The sequence below is a fragment of the Larus michahellis genome, chromosome 5 (genome assembly GCF_964199755.1).
Source record: "Larus michahellis chromosome 5, bLarMic1.1, whole genome shotgun sequence".
In the NCBI taxonomy this organism is placed as follows: Eukaryota; Metazoa; Chordata; class Aves; order Charadriiformes; family Laridae; genus Larus; species Larus michahellis.
Window position 1 is genome coordinate 9,146,373 of NC_133900.1, and position 27,875 is coordinate 9,174,247.

At 48.9% G+C, this 27,875-nt stretch overlaps 1 protein-coding gene across 4 annotated transcripts; it reads right to left on the reverse strand.

Annotated features, from left to right (window-relative positions):
- Positions 1 to 932: 932 nt before the first annotated feature.
- On the reverse strand, positions 933 to 27,561 carry PURG (purine rich element binding protein G). 4 transcript variants are annotated; one of them, XM_074588584.1, is made up of 2 exons: positions 26,698 to 27,561; positions 933 to 1,267 (listed from the first exon to the last, which is right to left on the reverse strand). In XM_074588584.1, exons 1-2 carry the CDS (start codon positions 27,559 to 27,561, stop codon positions 1,067 to 1,069), a joined length of 1,065 nt encoding a protein of 354 aa, XP_074444685.1. In that variant the 3' UTR covers positions 933 to 1,066. The 4 variants fall into 4 exon arrangements, with proteins under 4 accessions (XP_074444685.1, XP_074444687.1, XP_074444688.1 ...); XM_074588586.1 differs by lacking the exon at positions 933 to 1,267 and adding an exon at positions 1,733 to 2,778; XM_074588587.1 differs by lacking the exon at positions 933 to 1,267 and adding an exon at positions 3,661 to 13,785.
- Positions 27,562 to 27,875: the final 314 nt, after the last annotated feature.

A 27,875-nucleotide genomic window follows, 5' to 3' on the forward strand; every position in this document is an offset into this window, starting at 1 on the left:
GGAGATCACTGGTGGGAAACTTTCCTGGAATTTTTAGTAGAGTAAGATAAGGGAAGTCCCTAAGGTGTTTTTTTTTTTCACGTTCTTCTACCGGGAACGCCAAAGCCGGTCACAGTTTTCCTTAATCCCCACTGGGTAAAGCAGCCGGACTCGTGGACTTCACCCTGAGGTGAAGGAGAAAATCAAAGGGTTTAAAACATTACATCCCTGAAGTGAACTTTCCAACAAAAATTACATTTAGCAAAGTAAAAAAGATCCCTCTCTCTCTTTATATAAAAGAATTTTGTAGCTACTCTTAAAGATTGCCCATCATTTGCCATTTCAGTACCCAGAAAAGACGCCCGCCAGGAACCATTCGCATATGTCTGGATGTTTTATTTGCTTATTTGTTTCCAGCAGGTTATTTTTAACCGAATTGACTGCATTTGTGGCACCACAGCGGAGAACTTAACGGCCCTGGCATAAGGCAGAACCTCCAGCGTGGCGGCGGACGATAAATCTTTCCACCCGAGAGCTTCCCAAGGACAGCGCGTGCCGTGTGCCTTCAAGAGCATAAGGGAGACCAACACCCGCCGTAAAAATCATCCCGTGGCTTGTTCAAAATGACCAGAAAAGGTGCGTCCTGGGTCTCAGGAGGTTATGATGCAGCACTAAAACAAACGCTGAGCGGCTTTTATGTATGTCCTTCCGATTTTTAAGGTTTCCTCATTATTCAATGCGAGGAAACAAAATGAGAAAGGCTGTGTGTTAACACAGAAGTCTCACATCGCTCCTGCTGGGAAACATACCTCATACGCCGAGGCTTGCAGCAAAACCAGAGAACAGCATTAACGAGCGGTTAGCGAGATAGTTGAGCTAGTTAGTTACGTACTTGCTAACTAATAATTTGATTGTTATCCTAAGTTTCATATTGGAAACAACTATTTGGTAGCTACTTGCCAACCTCTTTCTATCTCTGGCCCATGCCGAGGGCACCCCATACCCTGCACCCTCACCCCATGCCTCTGTGGGGCACCTCATTCCCTGTGTCCACATGCGGCAGAGCCCGCCGCCCCCGGATTTGAGGCTAAAAGGCGACAAAGGAGCATTCTGCGGTGCAGACACCGCGTTTTTGCTGAGGATGGAAGGCAGACGTACCTGACAGCACCCTCCACCGAGCCGGGCTTCTTGTTCCCAGCTTCTCCTCACGGGATTCATCTCTGCTCCCGTGCTGGCATCCATCACCACAGGCAGCGCTGCTCGTCCTGTGAGGAGCAGCAGGAAACATCTACAAAACCGTGATAAAAAAAGCTGGAGAAAGGTCAGAGGGAAGGAAAGAGGCAAAGAGAGGAGAGATGGTGCCTAGGGAGGAGGATAAATCACTGAAAATGGACTCCGTGGCCGTAACAGATGCACAGGGACAGCTACCGATGGGAAGGAAGGGTGGCAGCCCAAGCGCTCGCACGGATTCCACTGAAATGTTTCCCTCAGATACAGATAGGTCTTTAAGGGAATATAAAATGCCCTCCTGCAGCAGCCTGCAACATTTTTAATCCAAAAATAGGTTTTAAAACCCTCAAAACCTTCAAGCGTTGCAACACGTTTTGTTTCCAAACGCAGGCAAACCTGGAGCATTTGTTTATTCCTCTTATTGAACCCGCTGGCTTGATTCGATTACGTCCCTGGAAACGCATGTGCAAATTGGATTTCCAGCCTTTCGAGGGCACTGCCTTCCGCCGCGATGTCTCCGGTGACTGATGCCAACTCCCCGCTCACTGTAGGACCGAACCGGTGTTAAGGTGCCAATGCCCACAGCTTTCAGCTGCTCGTTGCTCTCAGCGAGCTCCCGGCCATAAATAAATGACTTTTACCCTCGAGATACACGTTAGCAACAACTTAATAATCTCTTAAATTAAGTGGGCTGAAGCACGGCCGTTCCTCTGTTGGGCGCCTACTGGATAGAAGGGTCTGATGAAGAAAGACTGAGGGGAAAAATAAAAGGATGTCAAATTGAAAAGCCCCATGGAGATGAATGCGAGATAACCAAGAGAAAAACATTTATAGCCTGAGTCTCAGCTGAAATGATTTCCCCTCCCAGGCAGACGGATTTCCTTCTCGCCTTCACGGAAAGCGCCCAAAGGAGAGCCGCCGCACGGGCACCTTGGTGATCAGAATCAGAGCAGACAGTTAAGACTACACAAGTAAGCAAATTTATTTTAAGACGGAACAAATATCGTGGCAAACAACAATATGCAAATTCGGTTGAGAACAGGGGTAAATATCAGACTTTGTTTTCAAATCAATATAAAATATAGTCAGATTTTATTTTGTCCAAAAAGCAGCTCGCGTCGGAGGGAGGTTGGGAGGGGATGGGTCCGTTCACACCATCCGAGGTGTGTGTCACCCGCAAAAACCTCAGGCTCGGGAGGCAGCTCCTCTGCCAGCAGAGATGAGCGATGCCAGAGGAGATGGACGTGCCTTTGGGAGCTCCGACTCCCCCTCGTCTCCAATTTTCTGCTCCCAATTCTCATAAAAAGCGAACTCTTGCCACAGAGCAAGGGGCAGGTTCATCCCTTCTGAGACCCACCTACCGCCTCCGGGGATGCCAGCTGCTTTTCAAGGTCGGGCATCTTTGAAGGCACCTCCTCTTCCTCGCTGGCTCCTGATGGCTCGACCTCCTGTGGCAGAGCCTGAAGAGCCAGCGAGGGATCAGCTCACCTCCGATGCCAGAGGAGGAGCTGCCGCGGCGTGAACGGGATGAAATCCCCTCCCGGCTCGAAGGTGCTGGCGCGCTGCTTTCTAGAAAAGCCATCCCAAAATAAAAGCAGACATAAAAAACATTAGATTGTCAATGATGCTTTGAAACAAATTCAAGTTTATCACGCTTTTTTTTTTGTGGGTTTTTTTGTTTGTTTGTTTGTGGTTTGTTTTTTTTTTTCCGTGAGCGTGTGTGTGTGTGTGTGTCGACTTCATACAAACAGACAAAGAAAGACGTTGTGAACTTCAAGCTCTGGCTCGGCATGTCGTCAGTTAGCATCCCCAGAAGCACCATCGGATACGGAAGAGTTAGCACCAGAGAGTTTGGAGGACCTAACTGATAACATGCGTCATTTGGAAAAAAACCTGGGGCCAGGTTGGGAACTGGGGGGGGGTGGTGGTGGTGGTGTGGGGGGGGGACATGGTACAGTCCATTAGAAACAATACAAGGCAATTCATGAGTTTTCATACAGTACAATACAGTCACTGATCAATTAACCCTTTCAGTACAGTACATGACAAGTAACACTTTGCACCCTGTTAACACTAGGAAAGGAGGCTTTGGGATGGAGGGAGGTGGCTGGTAATTTAACCCTTTTCTGCCTTTTTAATTCCAGGGTCCGCCGATTGCTTCGGCTGCTTTTCAGAAGCGCCTCCCTCCCACCCCAGCTCAGACAACTTGTCCCCAAGCCTGGCTCCCGGAGGTGGGATGCGCTGGGGGACCGGGATGCCTCCAGTCCATCCGCAGCGAGGTTTTCACCCAAATTGTGCCGGTTTGGCCAGGGAAATTAGGAGAGCCACCGCCCCTCTGCCCCCGCGCCAGCCGCTGAACCCATGGGAAAACCTCAAATTCGAGTTTCCCCCGGATCAATTCTGGTGCCGAAACGCGCAGAAAGGGTTCAGAGGTTGAGCTCGGACAGCCCCAAGCCAACCCCACGTCTTCCCTCGGGCGTAGTGAGAACAGGGTCCATTGGAAAAGTGCTAAATTACAGTACATTGGCATTTCCATATGTCAACTATTGAACAGCAAAACAGATTGTTTGAAAACAGAATCAGTATCGTACAGTAAGTTCACACTTAATTCTTCACCGTTTCTACACTTGTAACACATGCATTTTATTTCCATTAGTTTAATGCCAGTAGGACCAACATCCTCCAGAACAATGATCTAACATTAAACAGAACTTCCTAAGAAAAAATATTAAGCATCACATAAAGTTTTCAGAAAAACCTGTTAATTAGCATCACAAGGTACTCAGATTTACATTCAGGAGTTTTCATGCCATGATTTAAAACACCTTTTGGTTAATATCCTGGGGGGGGGGGGTGGAGGGGCGGGGGGGAAACAAACCCAAAAAACAAACCGGGAAAAAAAAAAAAAAGGAACAGTTGGGGAAATAATAGATTTATCTCTATGTTTACGCGCACGAACACACATGCGCATAACACGTGGATAGGTGCATGGGTGTGTGCGCCTTTTGAGACTGCTTCCTGCAATGCACAATCTGTTTTGATAAACTTGACTCATTTCAAGGGCATTTGCATGGGTCCAAAAAGACTTGGAAGGAAACGAACGCTAAACTACCGAAGCAAATTAAAAAGTCTCTCTTGGAGAGAAAAGAAAAGGTCGGTAAAACATCGCCTGTGTGCCATCACAATGCGCTTCTCATGAGCTATCTTAAAACCCAAAAATCCCTAACAAGAGCTCTTTTCTGCCTAAAAGGTCCTTCCAAAGCAAGAGGTGCTGTGCTAGGCTTTGCGTTCGGGGCACATGCAGGAGAAAACGCCTTGGTTTTTTCTTTTTCTTTTTCTTTTTTTTTTTTTAACCCTCCCAAAGGATGAGATGCCAGCTCCAAGGGGCAAAAAAACTACACCTACAGGGGAAAATAAAAAAAAACAAACACATCTTCCCTGTCCCCCCTTTTTCACGAGCTTAATTTCCAAGGACGCAAGGAGACCGGTGAGCTCGCCGGGGGGGTGAAATTTCCAAAGGGTTCACCTATATCCTCGTGACAGTGAGCAGGACGTAGGCTCCGAGTCACCGAGGTGCTTTCTGAAGAGGCTGTCCCCTCGGCCGCTATCGTTTTGGCGGGGGGTGGGGGGAGGGCTCAGATATAGCAGCAACATCGCCAGGCGCTATTTCATTACAGCTAAATTTGCAGGGTTAATTGGGCTGGGGGGAGAAAGAAAAAAAAAAAAAAAAAACCAGAAAAAATCTGGATTCTATTATGTTTCCATTTTTAAATGCGACTGTAGAGGATGTAAGAGCGTAACACTTTGGGCTGCTCAAGGTTTGCGGTTTTTAACCACCTTCAATTCCCACCAAATACCCAAACCCATGAAGGTCTATCAAAGAAGGAAGCCTGAATTGAACCCAAGCAAAACCAGCCACCGCGACTGGAGCTGGTGGGGGAAAATCCTTCATCTGCTGCAACAAGCAACCCCAACACACCCATATTTTTGGTTGCTGAAGGCGATTTCCACCACGTCCACGTGCTAGCAGTGTAGGAGAAGACCTAATTCACTTCTCTCTGTTCGAACTGATCATGCTGGAACGGAGGGGTTTATCCATCAAGTGTCACCGGGGAGAAACTCCCATCAAGGGGTGTTGCCAGAGAAGGACTTGGATCGATTATTGGCTCGTCAAGGAGGACGAGCAGGAGTCCCCAGGGCAGGTACCCCAGTTTGAAGGAAACGCAGAACTCTCGCGACCACCGTGATTTCTTTGCTGCTATGGAAAACCCACGAGGGCTTTGAAAGAAGCGAAACACCATCCGTGGGTTGAGAGGGGACAGTTTGGGACATCAAAACCCCGATTATTCTGCATCCCAGGGATCATCATCCCATTTCAAATCCTAGAGATTGATGACTACGTTTACTACTAGCTCCACCCTACGGATTTCTTGCTGGCAGGGGAGCTCTGGTCCCCGACCATCTGTACTGAAATACCACAGGAATTTAACAAGAATAGCAATAGACATCTGAATTGCCTCCTAACACGAGGCCTGATCAACTCCTAACACCGCTTTCGAAATTCAACGGCAAACCCCGTGGTTATTATGCTCCATCTTCTAAATCATCTGCGAGTCTTTTTACTTAAAAATACCTTTTTTTAAGTTTAAGCCCACGATCAGTCTCAACAGCACGCTCAGTACAGGCACAATGATGGCTTTTATTGCAATGGCTTGAGCGCAGTCTTTACGGACACCAGCATCTCGGACTGGTGTTTAACTTGGCTGTCCCACGGACTCAGCCTGCTAATGCGGACCGGGGTCTCCTACCAAAAACTAGAGCGTCTGCCCCACGTTTCTCCCGCCGGGTCTGCTTCGCGTCCTGCGGTCCGCTCAATTCCAAGTGTCAATTAGACGATCTTGCACCATCCCGATGCCTTTTTGAGACTTCTCCTGTGTCTTTGGTGTTTTTAAAAGCCCCGCGCTTGGGTCTCCTCAATGATGACCTCAAAGTTTACAACCACCACGTCTGCCTGGACGTCAGTGATTTGGGTGTCGGTTCTGTTGTGTTAAAATAAGCTTGGATGGGTTAAGTTCCCTAATTTATAAAACCGCTAACGGATACGTAATGGAAGTCAGGCACCAGGCAGTGGTCACCTCAAAATTATCTTCTGATGGCCTCTACGTAATTAACACCGCGCCTAAGAGGCTAAATTGAGACTGGGGGAAATAAACAGTTCAAAACTCAGTGCTAATAGTACTTACAAAAGTGCAGTGCTCGATATAGTCAGAAGCAAAGTGACTACTAGTACGTAAAGTGCTAGTTTCAAAGTCGGTTTGGTTCAGTGTCCGAAACACGGGTGGAACGCCCTTGCGGGGGGGGTTCGCTGGGTGAGGGGAGGGGGGAATTAAGAAGAGACAGCACTGCAACTGCACATGCCACACCAAAAGTGCTTCAAATCACACCGCCGCGGAGAGACGCATCACGCTACGGCTCAGCTTGTGAACACGGACGAGCAAACGACTTTGACACCTTTTAGGTTATACGATAAAGAACAGCTCCATTAACTCCATCACTACAAACCCATTCGGAAAGCAAGCGGTCACAGCTTACGAGAAAAAAAAAAAAACAAAAACAAACAAAAAAAAAACCAAACAAAAAAAACCATCCCCAAAACCAAGCCAAAACCCACCCCAAAACCAAGAGCCTCTCGGAACATTTACGAGTCTTTGCAACTATGATACTCAAAAGTCTAGCAAAAGCAACCCTGGAAAGCCTGCACAGTGCCTGCGACAAGCTTCGCCGACGCTTTGTCATGCACTTTACGGAGGAGTCGCGCCGCAGACCGCCTCCTTTTACACGCTATCTTACAGTTAGCCTATTTACCTATTTATCTGTGGTTTGCTTTTTTGTTTTTCTTTTTCTTTTTTTTTCTTTTTTTTTTTTTAGCTTTCTGACTATGCATTAAGCTGGCTTTTTTCTCTTAACCACCCTACCAGTCGAAGGACAATTAACGCAAGAACAAGACGATGAAGGCGGTCTGGTAAACACTGATGTTCCTAACGTTCCATCTTCATTTTCATGAAGGAAAACGCTCCGGAGAAGGACTTTGGATCAGCACGCTTCTGGGAAGAGGATGGAAAAGGAGGACTGATCCCGAGGGACCTCAGGCACTTCCCCTTTATCTCTTTAAACACTGCGCTTCCCACTGACTGTCCCATCGCCTATTCCAGCTGCTGACAGCTGCTTTTTTTGTTCCCTCGCATCGAGCTGCAAGCCCAACCCTACCTTCGCGCTCCTGCTGGGAAAGCGAGGACTCCGCTGGCTGGAAACAGGGTACAGGAATCTCCCCGCTACGGTCCGCCTTGGTCCCAGTCCTCACCCTGGGCTGGAAGCGGCTCTTCGCAAAGCGGGACGCGCTCCAGCAGCGCCCTTCCGTCCCCCTTACCTTGGGAGCTCCGCGCTTGCGAAAATAGGGTGTTTTCTCCCAAAACGGCAAATGAAAAAAGGGGCAGCCGGACCTTCAATTCACACTATGTTTGAGTAGGTACCCCCCCAAAAAAAAGGTCACTGAGTAGCGTAAGTGGCTCCCCAGCCCTGCATCCATTGCCGTCAACTCTCCCAAGTGGTGGACAAGGCAACATCTGGGTGTCCAGCATCTGGTGCCTCTGAACCGGGTGCAAATTTTTTTTTTTTTTTTTTTTTTATGGAGAAAGCTCTTTTTAAAACAAAAGCATTGGGCTTGCTGGAGTTGGCAGGGTGTGTTGGGTAGGCTTCGGGTACAGCTGCAAGTGTTTTCCGAACCAGAGAGCCAAGCACCAGGGAGATGGTTTTTCAGAAGCAGAAAACAGTAACATCCCAGGGGAAAAAAAAAAAAAAAAGAGTTACAAATCCAGGTCACTTATTTCCACTACTGCCACAAAGACCTGTATTTTTTGTTTATTGGAACAGGTTGCCCAGGGACGTTGTGGCTGCCCCATCCCTGGAGGTGTTCAAGGCCAGGCTGGATGAGGCTTTAAGCCAGGTTTGGTCTGGTGGGAGGTGTCCCTGCCCAGAGCAGGGGGCTGGAACTGGATGATCTTTAAGGTCCCTTCCAACCCCAACCATTCTATGATTCTATGATTCAAACGAGCAAAAAAGCAAGGTCGCGCATCCAGGGGCTATGGATGTACATCCACCTTTGCAGACACACAACTGGAAAGAAAGGAGCCTGGAAAAGACACGGGAGCTGGAGAAGGGCGGTGCAAGATGGGCGGTAATCGGGGTGGGGGAAATGGGGGCAACGCAACCATCTCAGTCCACAATCCAGCCAAGAAAATTGCTGAAATGATATATCCAGTCTTGTTGGCAAAGCCAGCAAGGTCTGGGGCGAGCACACAAGCGCTTGTCCGTGGCCACCACCCTGCCACCCAGCAAGGAGCAAGTCCATCAGTGATGGAGAGCAAGTGCTACCGGGCAGGAGTGTGCCATCTTGCATGCCACGGCTTTATTGTAAATGATGGTGGAGTTCCGTGGGATTAAAAGCAACCGCTGGGCAAAGAAGCATCTTGCAGGGCCGTATTCCAGCCTGATCTTGCAAGACTGGCATCTATCACCATTTCCTACATGGAAGCGCTGGGATAACATTGGGTTGAAGTGCCGTTGACCTCAACTTTGAGACAGTTGAGGTCTCAGCGTTGACCCAAATGTTGGGTCCCAAGCATTGTATGTACAGAAAACTTAGCAGCGTCAAAACTGCCGTAACAAAATTGCTCATTTTCCAGGTCTTTTTATAACATATTCTTTCCTGTCTCCCGATTGTAAGGATTTTTGGCAGATGATTTGGAAGTCGATCGTAAATCTGATGCTAGGACACTGCGTCAAATGGCACACTAATTTCCTGCGCTGCTCTCACAAAGAAGTTTTCGCATCGCATTGTGTTTTTGCGGCTTTACTTTGTGTCCTAAGGACGCACCGTTGGCCACGTCTGAGACTCCTTGCAATTTTGCCTCCACCTGGACTGGCAACCCTGTTAAATTTTTAAAAAAGAAAAGTTATTACAGGTTTTCTGGGAGAAAAGGCTGCGTGCTAAGCCCGTGACCTCACCTTCACCTCAGCTCTGGATTTTGAAGGCATGTGTAAAATCCTGCTTCAGCTGGCACGCTAGATTTTCACCTAAATATTCTTGGCAACTTTTCCAGTCTCCAAAAAAAACAACTGATTGGAAATTTTATTAGAAGCAACGTTTTATTTTTGGAGGCGGAGGCTTTTGCTGCGTTGAAGCCTGCAGATATCTGTGTGCTACAATTAGATGTTGATTTTCAGCGGCGAATGAAGTGATTGCCCAGTAAAATGCGATTCCAGATCGCTCGGTATCAGAGGCGTAATGCGTACCGAAGATGCAGGGCCATTTTTAATTCTATGCTAATTATCTCAACAAAAACCAGATCCTGCTGCGGAAAACCGATTGCAGGAAGAAATAATCATCCATCTTTTGTAGTTCTAGCCGTGCTGCTCAAGACGCAGCTTATTTACAAAATGGCAATCTCCAGAAAAAGGCTGTGTTATCGTTGCCTGAAAAAGCTATATATACTCTGATAGGTACTGCTACCCTTCTGGGGGTGCGCTGCCTGGGAAATTCCACTTTGAAACTAAACGCTATAAACTTAAAGCGTGGAAAACCGCGTCCCGTTCAACAAATACCATCTGTAGGGCTAACGCAACCCGTCGTTGATGCTCGGAGATCCCTGCTTTGAAATTCACCCTTGCGGTTTAGAGAAGAAAAATCACACGGCCGTTAAATTATTGATACGTGGAAAGATGCTTTCAATAAAAGCATCAATGAAACACCAAAATGAAATTCCAAAATGCAGACTTTCTGCATTAAACGTGGATGAGAAGCATCTTTCCCCCCCCAGCATAAAAATATCCATCGTGCAGGATGACATAAAAATGTTCTTTTTTGTATGCAGGAAAGAAAAAACCCAATGTATAAACCCATGAATTTGGAGAGTCACTGTGAAAGGGATGAAAGAACCCCCAAGCAGAGGGGCATGCAATCTGTTTCGGTTCCTCCTGGTACCACCATAGCCCCTGAAGAGGCCATCGCACATGGTTGCACCGCAAGACGATCTCATGGAGACGTGAACCTGCACCTTTGGGTCACAGCCACGCAAGACACCAAGTCCTCCCATTGCAGCAGTTTCTCCTTGACCATCAAGATACAGTCTTCATCAAAGAGCAAACGCATCCAGGGGAGCAACGGGTATGTGACAATTTTATTCACGAGGACCTCGCGACCACAGCCCCTGCTTCTACCTGGGGATACCACCACCACCAACTCGCTACCGTAGAAAAGGGCTCTCCTCGATGTTCTCCATCTCTCCTCTCTGGGTATCTGCACGCGTTGCTAGACGCCGATGATGCCTGCGTCCAGCATTACGAGACGCGTTCCTGGCGGGCGGCGGAATAACTCCAATCCTTCACCCTGCTGTAACGACGGTGCCTGAAGACGGGAACATTGGACCACAGGGACCGTATGTTGAAAGCAAAACATTTTATTACTGTCGGTTAAGCTTCATAATGCACACTTAGGAGTAAGATAGAGGTTATATGGAGATCACTTTGCTCGCTACCAACTACAGCTTCTGGGATTAAATGCAGCAGCTGTTGAGCGGTGCATAATAGGACCAGTGGAAAGAAAAAGAGAATAACATACAGTTGAAATGGTGTGGGGGGGAATAGCTTGGCAGAAAACTGTCCCCTAACTTGAAATTCAACCAGAAATAATTATTTTTTCCACTGCACAAAAAGCCACAGCGTCCTAGACAACAGCTGGGGACCAAGTACTGCCCTTGAAAGGCACCTCTCCAACTCAACACCCACCTCAGCATCTACCACCTTGTACGGGCGCCGCAGCATCCAAACGCAACACGGGAAGATCGGAGAGGACCGCCTTCGCTTGTGGGGGAGGGCGACACCTCTACGGTCAGTGGATCGAGCCTAGGTGCAAAGCGGGATGCTGCAAATACAGCAGCTCCTTGCTCGTCTAATCGCAACCCCTTCTCGCGGTACACAGGTGTTTATCGGAAATTTTGCGTCGCCGTGAAGGCAGAAAGGTGGATTTCGACTCGTACATGACCCGAATTCAGCGTGGTTCGTGACAACACTCTGCAACCGCTCGCCTGGTGTTGACTCAGACGTGTGACTTTAGCTTTGTTTTCTTTAAGTTCCCGTGCAATGTTTTTGACAGTAAAAGCCATCCTGAGATGGTTTCTAAAGAATGCAAGTTTCTTCCAGCACAAACTGCACCTTCAATCTAAGATCAAAAATGTGGTTATCTTTCCTAGAGGTCAGAGGTCACGGAAAAGCTATTTTCGACCATCTACTAAAGAATTGCTAACACAGTTTAACAGCGCCAGCTTTTTTAGCCCAAATCAGTTTACCTTCCAGCCAATCTTCCGCAAGCAGCTTCAAATTGCATCAAACCTTATCCAGAGGAACACGCCATTCTGATCTCCCCTTTCCCGATATTACAGCTCTCTTCTTAGTGTCATATGAAATTCAAGGGAGAGGGAGAAAATTCCTTCCCTAGTAAAAGAGGACTCCAGCTATTGCGAGCACGAAACTACCGGATTTTCTTCTAGAAAACAAACTGCTTGGCTGGAAAGGTGGGAAGCTCTTGGAAGACTGAAAGCCCGGAGGAGGCTGCTGTTTAGGCTGAGGCAAGTGAAAAATACCCAGGTCTTAGCCTTTTGCTTGTTCTCTTTTGCATCTTCAGCCTCATCGAGAGGAAGAGGTCAGCATAGGTTTTGAACAACCAGAGAGAGCAGCTCTAGGGCTTATTGCAACAGCTCGAGGGCTGCAGTATGGAGGAGGAGGATGAACTTCACTTTGTGGAGAGCCTGAAAAGGTGAGGAAATTGGGAGGATCTTCCAGTTGGTGCTTTCTCTTTCTCCTCCTGTGGCACAGAGGAGCTGAGAAGGCTGCTTCTCTCTGCAGGAGCGTCCTTCAGAGCCTGTTTGGATGAGATTCGGAGGCAAACAACGAGGGTGGTAGACCACCCCAGAGAGCCGCCATGCTCTCCAAAACCACCTGCAAAGTCCAAGCTGTGGCTCGGTCTTCACTCTTACCTCTTGGCTCACGTCTCAAGAGCTTGCTCTTCTAACTTTCTGTTCCTCTTTTGGGGTGCTTGCAGAAATACATTGCGGGGGGACATCTTCTCCTTTATAGCTTAGCCAGCAAAAGCAACTGCATCTTTGCCAGGTTTGGAGTTGCAGTCCCTTCCCGTTCTTGGATCATCTCGGAAACGGCAAGAAGCTTTCAAAAACCGTGGGCTGCTCTTGAAACCTTGTGAGGCTGTGGGTTGTCTAAAAAGGGATCAGCACGTTTAGGGAGGTTATCCCTACTTTAGAGGGTGTCTCCTAAGAGCAGGAAAGAGGTGAGAAAAGCGACAGGTTAAACTGCAGTTTGCTGCTGCAGGGAGGAGTATGTGGGCACCACTTCTGCCTTCAGCTCTGGATTGTGGGTTTTCTTGGGGGCGCACACATATCAGGACAAAACACGCGCCGCTGAATAAACTGACAGTTTTAAGCTGTTTTGAAAAGAAAAGGCTCTGTAACATGCCTTCACCACGATAACCCACAGCTAAAAGCTGGCAGCATCCATTGAAAATGCTCATCGGGTGACTGCAGCACCTCCCTCCTCTTCTTTGTTTTGTTTTTTTTTTTTTTCTTCTTTTTATTTAATAAGATAGCTAGAAGGAACTTATCACTTGTTAACTCAAAGGGTGACCCCCGACAGCGCTGAGGGATGACTGTGCTGGCGTGAGCAGAAAATGCTGTTACCGAGCGGAGGGGCCGGGCTGCAGCAAGCTGACGTGCAGACTGCCTGCACGAATCCCAGGATAGAAATGTCCGTACGCTCTCCACAGAGCACCAGACAAGAGTTAAAAGTCCCACGAGGCAGAAAAGGATGGCTAAAATGGTTGGGCTCCTGCGGTATCCAGGATAAAGCTGTTTACGCCTTCCCTTTGCGGTTATACATGTGGGCGGTGGTCCCTTGCCTCGCTCAGGTCTCGGTTGCCACTTTGACCCAGGTCCCACTTGCAGGCTCTGATGGTCCCCCGTCCTGGCGGCTCCCAGCATTGTCTGCAGCAACCGGAGCTGGGAGCAGAAGATGGGAGGTTTGGCAGAGGCACAGCTCTTATCTCAACATCTTCGTACCCATTTTGCTGTGGGCATGCTCATCCCGCGTACCTGAATCTGCTAACCCACATCAAACCCTTGGGTCGATTCCCAAACTGATGTGTGGAAGCGCCTTGCTGTTACGCAAGCAGAAAAAAAGCGACTCTAATTATTCTGCAACCAATTTAAATGTCCTGGGGAGGATGAAATCCTGGCAACGTTTAGCTCAAGCCGCGGACTTCCAGGCTGCAGCCTACTTCTGCCTTCAACGGAACAAAATTAAGGTTACGCGTAGCAAAGGATCCAGGCAGAGCATCGAGTTGTGGCGAGAAGCAAGAGTCGAAGCTCAGAGCAATGCTTGCTGCAGACGCAATAAAGCTCGTCCCCGGGGAAGGTGTTGTACGTTGTCGACAAGCGAGATGTCGCACGGGAGCTGTCGGGAGGAAGCAGCCTACGATCAGCGCATCATCGAACCGGCCCCAGGTAACTGGTTCACGCAACCCTACTTGACATGAGAACAATCACAGGGGGAACGAATGGCTGTGTGGTTAAATAACTACTCCTTCGCGGCGACATCAGCCCAAGCCCCACAAGAACCTGCCTCAACCTAGAGGTAACGTCTCCCAAAGCCCCACCGTCCCATCCAGCGGCTGCAGGAGCAGATGAGAGCTGCAGAAGAGGATGCCTGCGGTCCCTGGGATGGTTAAAGCCATAGCATATCAAAATAGACACAGAGGAAAACGACTTCCTGGGAGAAATATAACCAGCTACGCGTCTTTTTTGTCCTACGTCGGCTGCAGCAGTCAGCCAATGCACGGGGATGGAAGGAACCGCGGAACGTTTGGGCTTTGCACAACATTTCCAGAGAGGTTCGTAAGCAAGGGCTTAAAAAAAGGTGGTGAACTTCTGAGGAAAACCCTGATTTAGGGCTCTTGAGCCAGGTCGCCCACGAGACGTGAACTGGCCTGATAAATACTCTTAGTGGTCAAGCTGGGAAAAGGAACAGCACAACCAAGACCGGGCCCTGCGAACAAAGCGAGAGGAAAATGACCCTATCCGTTGAGCCATACAAACATCTACAGGGGTTGCCACCCGCGCTGCTTTAGAGACCTTCATGTGTTGCAACCAGACGGAGCCAGAAATAAAATGCCAGTGTAAAGGATGCGCTCCGAGATAACAGGCGCGAGGTTTGGTTCACCTCGTAAAACACAGTGCCTATTCTCAGCTTTCTAAGCAAGCGTTTGAGCCAAAAAACTCTTTCCCTAATTTTACCAGGATTGGGGCCTGGGGGGGGGATTATTCAAAATGCCTAAATTAAAAAATTTCACCGCTAACTACAGCGATGTGCATACAACCTTCGGGAAGGGTCCAACAGAACCCTTTGATAGAAAGAAAGGGCGGTGATCTCATCAACAGGAGACACGCTACAGCTTTAAAGGACTCGAACGTGAAATAATTTTTGATGATTAGGGGCGGAATGGGAGATAAGACATGTTAAATTGAGCCCAGCTGACAAAATCCCCTTGCCGGAGAACTTTTGGAAGCTAGAAACACATAAATGGTTTAGTCAAACAAAGTTTTAGGGCTGGCCCTTGGGTTTAGTTCTTCCCCTGCTATTTACCGTCGTGAACTGGCAAAAGCATCGGAGCTCAAACACAGCAGTCTGCCCCAAAATCCCTCCCGGGCTGGAGGACTAGCCACTAAACACAAGCACACCAGTACAATCCTGCACCTGCCAAAAAAGGCAAAGAGAGAAGAAAAGAGTTCACTTATTTATGCTTTAAATATGCATGCATTGAGTGAGTTATAGGATCGAGGATAAATATTACCATGAAGAACTGATGCAAAGCCTTGCCCTCTGCTCTCGGCTGCCAACGGCCTCTGCACATCCCCGCTGCGACACCTAGCTGGGAAAAACTCTTTTAAAAGCGGCACCAGCACAACGCTACAGTTTTCAGATTCTTCTCAGAATTTATTGATGTCTCAGCAAAGGGACTGTCCTCACAGGCAGCTCGTTCCCTTGCAAATACCTGCTCTGACCAGTGCTATAAAAATCTTGGGAGAGTTCAAAAACGTGGAAGAAAAGAAAAAGCGGCTATCCTGAATGCATCCCAGCCAGAAACACATCTGTTGACCGCAGAATGAGTTGCGTTTAATCCAGAGTACCGCTCCGTCACCTCTCCTCTGCCTGAACCTACCTGCTGTCTCTGGCCTTAGATGCTTCCCGGAGGAGGGACGGGCTTTTTACACCAAAAATTCCCAACCCCGCAGCGGCACAGCAAACTCCCCCGCGCTGGGCTCAAAGCAAAACCACCAATTTGCACAGCAGCAGGGGTGGGATGGGAGATTCCGGAGACGAACCGGCTCCCGCTCACCACCAGTTACCCAGGGAAGCGGTGGGAGCGATGTGAACGCCAGGCTTCGCCCCCGCTGCGCTTCAGCCCACCCTTGAGAGGGTTAACGCCAAACGGCAGGGATAATTAATTTATGTTAAAAATACCATTGGCACATTCAGCCTCTCCCCCTCCTAGGAAGAGGAGGGACAGAAGAGCCACCGTGGCTTGACAGATGTTAGTCATACGCTTAAATGCACCTCTGGAAATATGGTTGGATATACGTGTCCAGTGATTATAGAGTGTCTGGAAATACGGCTGGATATACGTGTCGAGTGATTATAGAGCAGTGTGAGAACCCACATGGAACAGGAGGAACTTCTCTCTACTCATACCTACCCAAAGCTGTCGGATCTCCTCCCGGTAAAACTCTTACTAAGGAAAATCCAACTAACTTCCAGGGCGACCGAAGGTGCTGGGAGTTGGGGAAAAAAAAACCCAAAACCGGGGTTCTTCGGGCAGTTATCTGGCCTGGCTGGGCGGACGCTGCCTGCAGCGCAGTCGGGAAGGAGACGGCGACACAACAGCGTTAAGACAAGGCAGCTGAAAGCCTTTCCTGGCGTGACTTGGAGCCTCCCCAGCCAGGAAATCAATAGAGGGGCTTAAAACTTCCCTGGAGGAAGGAGGGACGTCCCCGTGGAAGACGGAGCCACCTGGGACTGAATGTCTTCCTCACTTGGGGGTTGTCTTTTTTTTTCCAGGTCCCGATAACAACCCGATGGTCTGATTGGGATCAAAGCAGAACGAGCCCTTCCTCTGTGGAGCATTTAAGGCTGGAAAGGTCGGGGAAAGCTGAAATTCAAGTTGCTGGCCAGTTTTGCTTTGAGATCCCGATTTGTCAAGCGACAAGGATGCCGAACTAACGCTGCAGAAAATCAGAAAATCCATAGATGTTAAAGGAGGGAAAGACGGAGCATGGAGGACGATGGCAGGAGAGGAAACGGGAGAGGCCGAATGAGCAGGGGGACACACGCACCAGTTCAGACAAAAACACAGCTGAAGCTAGCGAAGTTCATGTAAATATTCTGGTGACCGTTCACATTATCGCATGCCGAAAATACACTTTTCTGGAACAATCCTTGGAGATTTGGGAACACAGGGGAAAGCCTGTATTTCCAGATAAATCAGCGCAGGGAGCTCGTGTTGTCGCTAGATGCATTCTTTACGTCTGTGTTTAAACAGGTGTCTTGTCGGCGCTAGAGTTACCGCTTTCATCGTGAAGACGGGGCGAGTGCCGTAATTGCCAGTATTTAGGAGGATATTTAATATTTAGGAGAATGCCTGTTGACGGGCTATTTATTCTGTGTCCTCTTCAGAAATAAGCAGAGGCACGAATGATAGACGGTGTTCTGCCGCCCCGCCACAGACAGATAAAAAAATTTATCGCAAAGCTTTGCGGAAAACGTGCGCCCTGGTATTTTCATAGTCTGGATTTTTTATAACTATTAAAGAAGGGCATGAACTACAGCACAGACGGAGAGTGAGGAATGACAGCGGCTCTACCAGAGAGGACCCGGGAGGACGCGGAGTCACGAACCGGTCTGGAGGCAAAAAAAAAAAAAAAAAAAGATTACTGGGTGTACAAAACCTTGCGTCATTTGCAATCCTTCCGCTCGAAGGTGGTAAGATCGCAGTGAAAATACCTCTCCCGATTTCGGATTCTGTAATTCGGGATTCGAGAAGAAGACGGACTCATCAGAAAGCAACGAGAACATGACGAGGGCTAAAAATCACCCTTGGCGGAAGGCTTTGCATTTGCTTAGAAACGGATGGAGAAGGGACCCGACAACAGTCTTTAATTACGTAAAAGAGCTGCAGCAAGGAAGGGAACAAGCTGTTTCCCTAACTCCTCTGGAGAGCATGGGCTGTAAGGCAAAAAGCGATGGAATTAGATGGAAGCAAGGGAGACACGGGCTGGAGAGCAGGAAAAGTATCTGAGAGTAGGCAGGGTGAACCACCGGAACAGCGTGGGGAGGGAGGCCGGGAATATCTATCACTGGACATTTAAAAGAGCAGATTTTTTTACAGGTTCTTCAACTTGGGAAAAATATAGACGCTTTTTTCAGGTGCAGACCATTAGAGGCACCCTTGTGCTTGCCAACTGAAGTTTTAGAGTCGTCTGGGTTATTCCTGTGTAACTTTCGGCAGACCACCGAGCGCCAGTCCTGCTGAAAACCAGTTGAGGAAGGGGCCGGGTTTAGCTGGTCCCACCTCTGAATGGGGGACCGCATGTTCTCCAGAGGTCCTGGCGGCCAGCCCGCCTGTGATACATCTTGTACAACGTCCTCTCGTCCTCCTTGCCCTTCGACTTCTTTGGTCTTCCCTCCTCCTTGGAAGGGAAGTTGGCGGAGGAGGAGTTCTTGCGAGACTCCGTCTGGGATTGAAACCCCCAAATGTATGGAACAACCCGGTGTTATCGAACAATACGCCGATACGAATGGTACGCTTCGTACGAAACAGCGGAGAATAAAACCAGTTGGAAAACAAAGCAAGCTAAGGTCAGGAAGTGCCGGAAGTAAGGATTATCTGAGTAACCTTAATTCCGACTGCTTTGGGCATATGCATAGAGAGCTTAATTATACAATCTCTTGCCACTTTCCCTGCACCTCTAGCATATAGGTTTCTTTCTCATTCATCGTTCTGTACGCAATCCAAGCCTTACCTATGCATACCATCCAAACACTGCAGACGTATCTACTCAGTACACTGAATTTCTTCTTGTTTTCCTTTCAGAGGCCGTCAGTATTGATCAGTACCAGATTCATCACAGAAACTCTAACGCCAAATGGTCTCGTCTTTGTCACACCCCTTTGAGGTAGGGAGGTATCATTCACCCCGTTTTATGGGTGGGGAAGATAGGCACAGGCAGAATAAAGCCAAAGCGGTTGGAGGTAGCGATGGCTTTTTTCACAGTCCTCGCAATAATTACAGCACAGCTTTCAACAGCTGGTAACACCGACCACTTCTGGACATCAGACCAAGGAGAACCAACGCCGGTGCCCAGGAAAACAAGTGGTGACCATCTGCAAAGAATTGTGTTAAAAATGACGCAAACCCCTTTTGCAAAGACAGGCACGGGGTCTGTTTCTTGAAAGCCACTTCCTTTCCCTCCCATCCCCTCCAGCCTTCCCCAACACCTTTCTCCGGCAATGGAAAAGAGCAGCTGCCCCATGGATATCGTGACACTCCGGCCACAGCCCCGGCTCGTTCCCAGAGCAGGAGGCAAGGCTCCGGTGAAACGCACAGACGAGCATCCATAAATGGGGATGGCACGAGCAAACCTGGGAAGAATCAAGCCACTCGAGTCTTAAAAAGCAAGCTGGAAAAGCAATAACTCCATCCGTCAGACCTGCTTGGGTTTTGTTGGCAAGACTCGAGGTTTCCAGAGCGCGTTGCTGCCGGACCGATGTGCCCCAAAGAGGAAGGAGACCCAGCCAAAGAGATCCTCGAGAGGAGCGTTAGGATCCAGGCTCTGCCTCCTTCCCCGGCTCTGCGGGGCGCCACGGTGCCACCTATTCCTCCTACCGCCGATAAAAACGTCGTCACGCTCTCCCCCAGAGCACGAATCCCGTCCTCGCTTCCCACCGCCCCCTCCTGCCTTGTCTCTGCTCTTCCTCAGTGGGAAGCGCTTATCTCTGCTCTTCCTCCCCCTCTCCCTCCTCGTCGTGCCAACACTGCGCGCTCAGAACAACGGCCAGATGGGAATACGCGTTAAGAGCCTGAGGTTAACCCATGTCTTCTATCCCACGTACTCTCTGCTTGTTTGGAAATGCAGATTCTATTGCACATGATTGTGTGGTGTAAAGATTTAGCGCTAATAGTACAGTACGTCGGTATTGCTTGTGAAGTCTATCTCCCCGCTCGTATTGCACGTTGAACATCTCCGATATGGAAAACAGAAAAGACGAGAGACAATGTTTTAGCATCTCAAAAGGGAAGGACCTATTGGAAACAGGAAAAAAAATACTATTTTTAATATGCATATGCATATATATATATTTAATATTCCTCTCTCCCTTCTCTCTCTCTTTTAATTTGTGGGTCACGCATATGAATTCACCGATGTTGTATCAGCACTGCGCTTTGACAGCTTTAGCTGTCTTCCAGCAACGCACACGGAGGGTGATCTGTTCCTCCAATTAATCCCTGCGTGGCAAATGATCAAGATGAAGAAACAGCTAGACGCAAACTTCCGCCTGCGGGATGGACTTCCCCTCTCCCCGCGGTTAAGAAACCCATCTGACTGGCTGCGTTTCCAGCCAACAACTCCAAGGCAGGAGCCGCTATGCTTCCCTGTGGGATACCAGTACGTAGGATGGGTCTGAAACACCTAAAAGATGGGAGTATGTCTTTTTTTATTTACGGCCGCTACTCTGTAGCGAGCTAGCAATTTCCATGTGCCGCTCCAAGCGTTTCGAGGTAGCCTAGCAATCAGGAAGATGAATTAGCAAATTGTTAATGATGGTTTTATTGGGGTGGCGGCCGGGCACCTCGAGGCTGGGCCAGTACCCCTGGATACGGTACAAACAGAAAACACATCCAACAAGCGTGAAAAGGCCAGAAGGTCCATCCAGCGTACACCCTTCTCCAAGTTAATGCTCATAAGAGAGCCCCGAGGCTGCAGGTTCACGTTTTGCGTGATGCCTCGGCGTGTGGAAGGAACAATCTAACTACATCCATCACAGAAACGCCAAAATGACGTCCCCCTTCTAAAACCTCAATTTACGCATTGACATTTCCGGAAAACCCATTTTTAATCCATGTCATATCAGGAGTTCTTGATATTTTATTTTACCTCGATGCTTTAAAATACTGTTGCTTTTACGGAGGTACAGGCGGGGAACCGAACGCGGGCGTGACAAAATATTAGGAAGAAAAATCGGTGTCAGCCCGTGAAAGCTTCTGCAGATTTTGTAGGAACAGAATGGCACAAGAACTGCCTTTAGCTTCATTCCGACCACCCGAGCCCAGAAGCACCTTGTCCCCTGGACAGCTTTTTTCCTGTGGTCATGACAGAATTAAGCCATTTTTAGGCAAGACTGGATCACCCCCAAAACATCCACAGCTGTGATTTGGCAGCAGTGACGGGCTGAGCGATAACGAACTGCAAGGGTGTAGGACACGGAGGGCAACCGAGACCCTTCCCAGGAACCACAGTCCCGTGCAGGTTTTGCTTCTACCCAGAAGAAAAAAGCCTAACGGGTGAATCCTGTTTCTCCAGATGCTCCAATTTGCTTGGCTTTGCATCTACGCAATGAAATTTTAATGACTCCAGACGAAAGCGAAAGGACGGAGGGGTCAAGAGAAGACACCACCGCGCTAGCATTAATAATGTACAGGCGATGTCCCCACTGCCCGACGGGGACCGTGCCCTACAGCCGGGAAACAACTCGTGTATTTGGCATCCTCCGCAGGTTGGCTTAAACCCACTGCCACCTCAAGCCACCACCAACGCGCCCATCCAAGGGGACAAATTCCACGGTCCCAAACTGCCAGGCACTTATGGGGATGTATCACCCTCTCCCAGGAAATCTGGGAGATGCTGGAGAAGCTTTGCTCCCCGCAAATGCCAGCGCTTGCGCCGGCGGGATCAACACCGGCATGCGCTATAGCTTATGATATGTCAAGTGTAGCCTTTATTTCCGCTCTTACTTGGATAAACTCCTGATTTCGGAGACGACCTTTACTCGCAAGGAATGGAGGGGTAAGAAGGGAAAGGTGAATTTAAGACATCGCAACACATTAAGGAATTAAAAAAAAAGGGCATTTTAATTTTGGAGGAAGCAGCATAGAAAATTAAACAGAAGGTATACTTTTCTGAAAGAATTATTTTATAAATTGTATATATCTAGAGTGTATGTACAGCAAAAATAGGAATGCCATGGAACTAAAACCGCTTATTAATTAATTTTGGGCCTGGTGCAAAATCAGCATAATAAATGACTACTCTTGGATAAAGGGGCTGCAAGCCAAGCGAGCGGTAGGCTTCTTGACCACTACCAACTCCCTTCCCTGTGAGTTTAGGTCACATCAAGAAAATAATGATGCAATCATTAGACTATGACATCTTAAGCAAAAAAAAAAAGTGTGCTGACATTGATTTTGGTAACTGTTTGCTCTTTTTTTTTTTTTTAAAGGATGGGTTTTTAATACTTCTACTAGGGATTTTATGAACATGGTGGTACAGGTTTGCGGAGCCGGGGGTTGTAAAACGGCATTGAAACACGACGTGGCCGGCAATACCTGCAGCTGCCTCTTCCTTACAGCTCTCACCTCACCCCGACGACGCCTCCAAGGAAGAGTTTTGCCTTCTCTTGACTACGTTTTCCCTTGCAGAACTGCCGAAAAGCTAAGGGATGAGAGTGCTTAAAAGCAGAAATCTTCCAAGGGCTACGACAAACAGCACGCCACCAGCTCTCGGTGAAATAACGCGTTTATCCAGACCGATAGAAGGAGAAAACCGCCCCCTCTTTTAGACTGCGTACGTCAGATAAATAAGATTATTTCGCTACGAGCTACTACAGGCTACAATATACTCACATAAATATATTAATGCCTACATGTGAATATGAATTTGTATATATCGGATACAGATAAGAAACACGATGACGAGTAGATTACCAAGAACTGCTGCAGCTTCTTGTTGGGCAAAGTCCGTCATGCCAACTCGACGTGACGAACCCGCGACAACCCGGGTTTTGCCATCCTCCCCCTTGCTGCACCAGTGCAAAACGCTTCCCGACCCTTCGTTAGCGTGCCCCTGCCTCCATACTTCACCGAGAAAGTTGGGTTGGGCTCAACACCTCGGTTCCACCTTGGAACCCAAACCTCCATGGGTTGGACTCAACACAAACTCCCTCCCCAGCTGCAAGGGAAGGGAAGCCCCCTCAGCCTTTTCCACCTGGGATAGGGTTTTTAAGGATCGCTCCAGCTTCTGTGTCCACAGTGGGGAAAGTACGAGGGAGCTGCTGGATTCGGCTTTGTTGGAAGAAAGCTCAGGTTTCAGCCTCGGCAGCAAGGTCGGGGGCCGGATTTGCGGAAGGGGTGAGGAGCCGCAGCGATGGCGGAGCTGAGGATGCTCAGCAGCTCTGCAAATCGCAACTTTAAAAAGAAAAAAAAAAAAAAAAAAAAAGAAAAAAAATCATCCCACTCTTGGTGGTTTGAGAAGATCCTCAATACAGCGGCCTGTCCTCCTCTTAACATACGAGCGGAGCTGGACCGAGCAAGTACGATATAGGTCTCCAACAGACACGTGCATGCGGGAGACGGCTTCTTTCAGCATTCGACTACGTTACCGAAGCATCCCCCTACCAGAGCGGGAGCAGAAACGTGCTCCCGGTATTATTTACACAATATAAAGTGCATTACGATTCCATTATTGAACTGACAGACTTTCTGCCGGGGACCATACAATTTTGAAACAGAGGCGAGGGCTTGAATAGGAAATTCTCTCGTGAGAAAAAGAGGTTCAGACTGATGCTCTTCACCCTGTCCTCCTAAGGATTGTTTTTTGGCCGTTCTTTCTAGTGCAAATAAGCTTGTGTTTTCTCAAGTTTAAGGGACATGGCAGTTTCAGGGCGTCGGGAACAAACATTTAAAACGCATTAGGGATTCGGCGTTCCCGAGCGTCTCGCCGGGCGCGAGCAGCCCGTGGCATCGCCGCTCTCGGAAGCTGAAAAAAACCCCAAACCGCGCTGCCAAAAATAACGAGGAACCCGTTTCCAAATCTCACCGTTCACGCCTTGCATTGCTACGTTTCCAGTGAGTCGGTATTACCCTCCAACGACAACATCGGCAAACATCGGTGCCTTCCACGGCAGTGGAAACCCACGGCTAGTGGTTTACCCACGGATGATCAGCTGTGAACGTGAAGATCCCAATGCAATTTTTAGATTCTAAGGTGCATCCCGCGCCAGGGGAGTAAATGCATTAGCGGATCCTACGGGATACCGAGCCCGACCCGGTAGCCAGTGGAACGCTGAATTCCTGGGTGATATTTACAATAAACTAATGCCATTCATTAAAAAAAAAAAATAATAATAATAAAGGGGTATTTAAAAAAAATGGGCAGCAACAAGGAATGCCATTTAGCATCTTTTCTTTTTTGAAAACGGTGAAGAAAATATCCCTTTCCAATCGCTTTGCCCGTCGCAAGGATTTTCCGCCCCAACGCTACAGGAAGAGAGGGGGGAAGGCATGATCACTTACAACACAGGAGGCAAATTCCAACGTAGGAGCTTTTACGATCCCTGGAGGCAAAGGCGGGCTGGGACAGGGAGATGTCAGGCTGGTAGGGGAGGAACGCCACGTCGGAATGGGAAGGGGAAGGAGAGCCTAAAAAGCGTGTACATTCATAGCTCCGGTTTGTTGGAACAGAAGTTAATTTTTGACTCCAGGCACTGTGATGGGCAGCAGCAGTTAGCGATACGCTAACGTATGCGTCAAGGACTCATTCACTAAATTCTGGTTTCACACCAACAACAGGATGTAGAGTTATTTTCACGTCAGTTTTGTGGTTTGTTTTTTGTATTTTTTTTTCTTTTTAATTGACCTGTTAAAATCATCGGGACCGAAGCCCTAAGAGCGACGAGGAACCAGCACCCCGTTTAACCTCCTGCCGATTCATCACGGTCCGCTAGCTGTTTGAGTGGTGGAGCGAGAACGTCTCTCCGAGAGTTGAAAAAAAAGTACCTGAAAGAGCGATTTCCGCAGAAACGGATGGGAGTTTTCGACACTAAGCCAAAGGAACTGGTTTTTACCTAAAGGGGGAATCACCTAAAACAGTGAAATTAACTTTCTTACTTCTTGTCACAACCGTAACATTTTCCTAAAGGTTCTTTGGTGACTTTGGTGCAAGCTTTTCTTTTTTTTTTTTCTTTTTTTTTCTTTTTTTTTCTTTTTTTTTTTTTTAAAGTTAAAACAGATCGACGAGTTTTAGTACCCAAACTAAAGTCCAGATTATCCTCTTGGTTCCCACCCCTGCCTCCCCAGCTTTTCTCGTTCTGGTTAATGACGTTAAACAGGTAATAACGTTGGGATTGAGCGTGGCCGTGCAGCGTGCAGGTGGGGCCAGCCTCAGAGCCGTGAATGGGTCCGGTTGGAGATCAATAACGTTTTCTCGACAGATTACAGAAAGCCAAACATGTAACGGCTGCATGGAAAAATAGCTGGTCCACGTGCACGCTAGGCCACACTGTAAAAAAAAAACCCCCACGATTCAAACAATTATAAACATCTAATTAGACACAGTAACGTCGACTTTAAAAAAATGTTCAAGGTGGGCAACACATTATTGGAAGTACCCGCTGGTTTCAGAGGGAACGGAGCTGGTCGCCCAAGGGCTGGAAAAGCCCCTCACGTTACAACTAGTCATGTTTTAATAAGCAAGAATTTTCAAAATCTTTCATCAACCTCCTAAACAGGTAATTGTACACATTCTCCCTCCAGACAGGGAGTTTATATCGCGAGATGTAAAACTGACGTTACGCAGACTTTAGCGGGACGACCTCGGAACCCGGTGGTGGGCGATCGCGAATGGAATTGCTCGAGGACGGCCCCAGCTCTGAGCGGGTGGGAAGGGGCCACGGATATTATCTCCTAACGACAACACCTGTAACATCAACACGACAGAAAACCCGAGGCGGCGTCAACCACGGCTTCCGAAAACGCGCTAGGGGTTAAGTACGAGAGAGATGCCGTTTTATATGTATCTAATGGTGCACCAAACCCCCCAAAGGTCTTTCTCGCGGCAGGAGGAGAACAATGCCCCGGTGTTTCCCTCGCAGGGGACCTCCCCGCGTTCATCTCACGTTTGGGAGAGAAGCCGGGAGCCTCAGTGGCAGCTCGGTCCTTCCACCTCCCAATACCCGCTCCACAGCCGCCCGCCGCAACCCGTAACCCCCCTAATACAAAAATACCTTTTGCACTTTTGGACAAAACGCATTAAAAATAAATTTAAAAAAAATAAAAATAATCACCAGCCTCGCACGGGGCAGAACACGTAGACGAGGAGTGGGTTATTATTCATGGGGATTAGTTCAGAAGGCTTAGCGCTCGAGTAGAGCTTCGCTATCCTGGGATACCGGGGTTATTCGGTCAGCACAAAACTACCAAACGAATAAAAATCTTCCGCTCTTCACCAGCACGTTATCAAGGTCTGACCAGTTACGGAGGTTTTACCCGCACAGAATATGGTTTCAAACTCAATAACCAGCAGATGCCGATTTTCAAACCTCTACCCCTCTCCTCATACGCAAACCAGCGGCTCACACGAAGTCTGTTTTCGTTGTCAGTGCCCTACGGCTACGCTGCTCAGCCTTTTGACTGAGTACAGGCAGAATTCAGTCCCGGAAAACCCGTCATAAGCGGAAACCGATACACTCCAGCATAAGGTTTGGGGTTTGGGGTTTTTTTTCTATCCCGTTGAAGTGCAACACAAGCCTTTTCTAGACTATTTAAAGGTCAGAGTGCCGGAATTTGTTTTTTTGTGCTGATACTTCCATAGTCTTCAACACTCGAAGCAGCTGACTCCTACGGACTCGGGAGGTCGGTACTTTCGTTAAGACATAGGGAGATGTTCGGGGCGTAATTCAACGTGATAACCAGACTCCTGCAACATTACGGACTGGAGTTAGCAAGAACTACCGGAAAAGGACTTTACAAAAAAAAAAAAAAAAAAAGGGGCGACTTGAAATTACTATAGGTCAGTCCCTCTCACCAATTTCTGCTTGTTTTGTTTTTTTTATTTTGCCAGACGGCCAGTCCAATGCACTCTATTCGAGACCCTCTTGCTCTTCACCACTGTCCCCTCTGGCATCCATCCTTTTTTCTTTATGGCTGTTGTAAATTCTCCTCATCTCTTCTTCGTACTTGATAAAATTTTCCCCAAACCGTGTCCACGCTTTGTACGGAACCGTGATGGTGTTACGGTAGGGCGGCCTCACCTCACTTACCTTCAGGAAAATGCCGTACCTGTTGGATCCCACGTCGAAGTAGAAGCGCTTGTTGTCCACTCGGAAGGAGGTGCCCTCGGGGAGCTCCGGGGGCTCATCGCCTCCCCCTCGCCGATCCTCTATGTCCCCCTCGCCGTATTCTTCGATCAGCTGGACCAAAGCATCCCTGAACTCAATCATCCCTTGCGCCGGAAGGACGATCGTCTGCTCCTGTCCCAAGCTGTGGCCAAAATAACCCATCATGCCAGGTCCCCTGCTCATGGTTTGCCTAATCCGCAAGAAGCGCCCTCGCTGGTTCTCCTTCAGGTCCAGGTAATACTTTCTGTTGTCCCTCTCGATGTACTCCGTTTTGAGGACGCTGTGAGGGTGTTCTTCGGAGCCGACTGACGCCGGGGGCGAAGGCGGCGGGTGCTGCTGTCGCCTCCGGGGATGCTGCTCTTTGTCATTGCTGTGCTCGTGCCGGTGACCATGGCCGCCTTTCAGGCCCAGGTGGGCGTAGTGCTCGATGAAGTCCCCCAGGCAGTCCTTCAGCTCGGCGGCCACGGACAAGGAGAGGGTCAGCTTGCTTTTCCTGATATTGTCCTGCCGGCCTCTTCCTATCCAGACCTCGGCGATCTTCAGGAAGCGGCCTCGGGAGCTCTGCTTCACATCCAGGTAAAAGCGTTTTTTCTGGATGTCCACCCTCTTGGAGGCCAGCTCCTGGATCTCCATGCAGCCGCCCTGGGAGGAGGCTGGGTAATGGTACTGCTGCTGGGACTGGGAATAAATGCTCCTCTGCAGGCCAGAGCCTCCCAGGTTCCTTCCTCCTCCTCCTCCTCCTCCTCCTCCTCCTCCTCCTCCTCCTCCTCCTCTCCCTCTTTCCATCTTTACCAATCAGCTGGAAATAATACATAACAGAGACAGAGATGACAACAGCAGCATCAGGGGCCTGCTCGGCTCCTCGGCAGCGTCTCTCTTTGGCGCTGCTCTCCCTACAAAGGCGCCTGCATCCCTCTCGGCTGCCACGGCACGCAGCAGCGCAGCACCAGCATCCCGGGTGCTCTTCCCCTCCCCGGCTCTGGCTCCCGACCTCCTCCCAGTCAAGGCAGCCCTCCTCCCAGTGCCACCCCCACGCCGCCCCCACGCCGCCCCGGGAGCCCTCCCTACCCTCCAGAGTCCCCATGCCCCCCCACCCACCC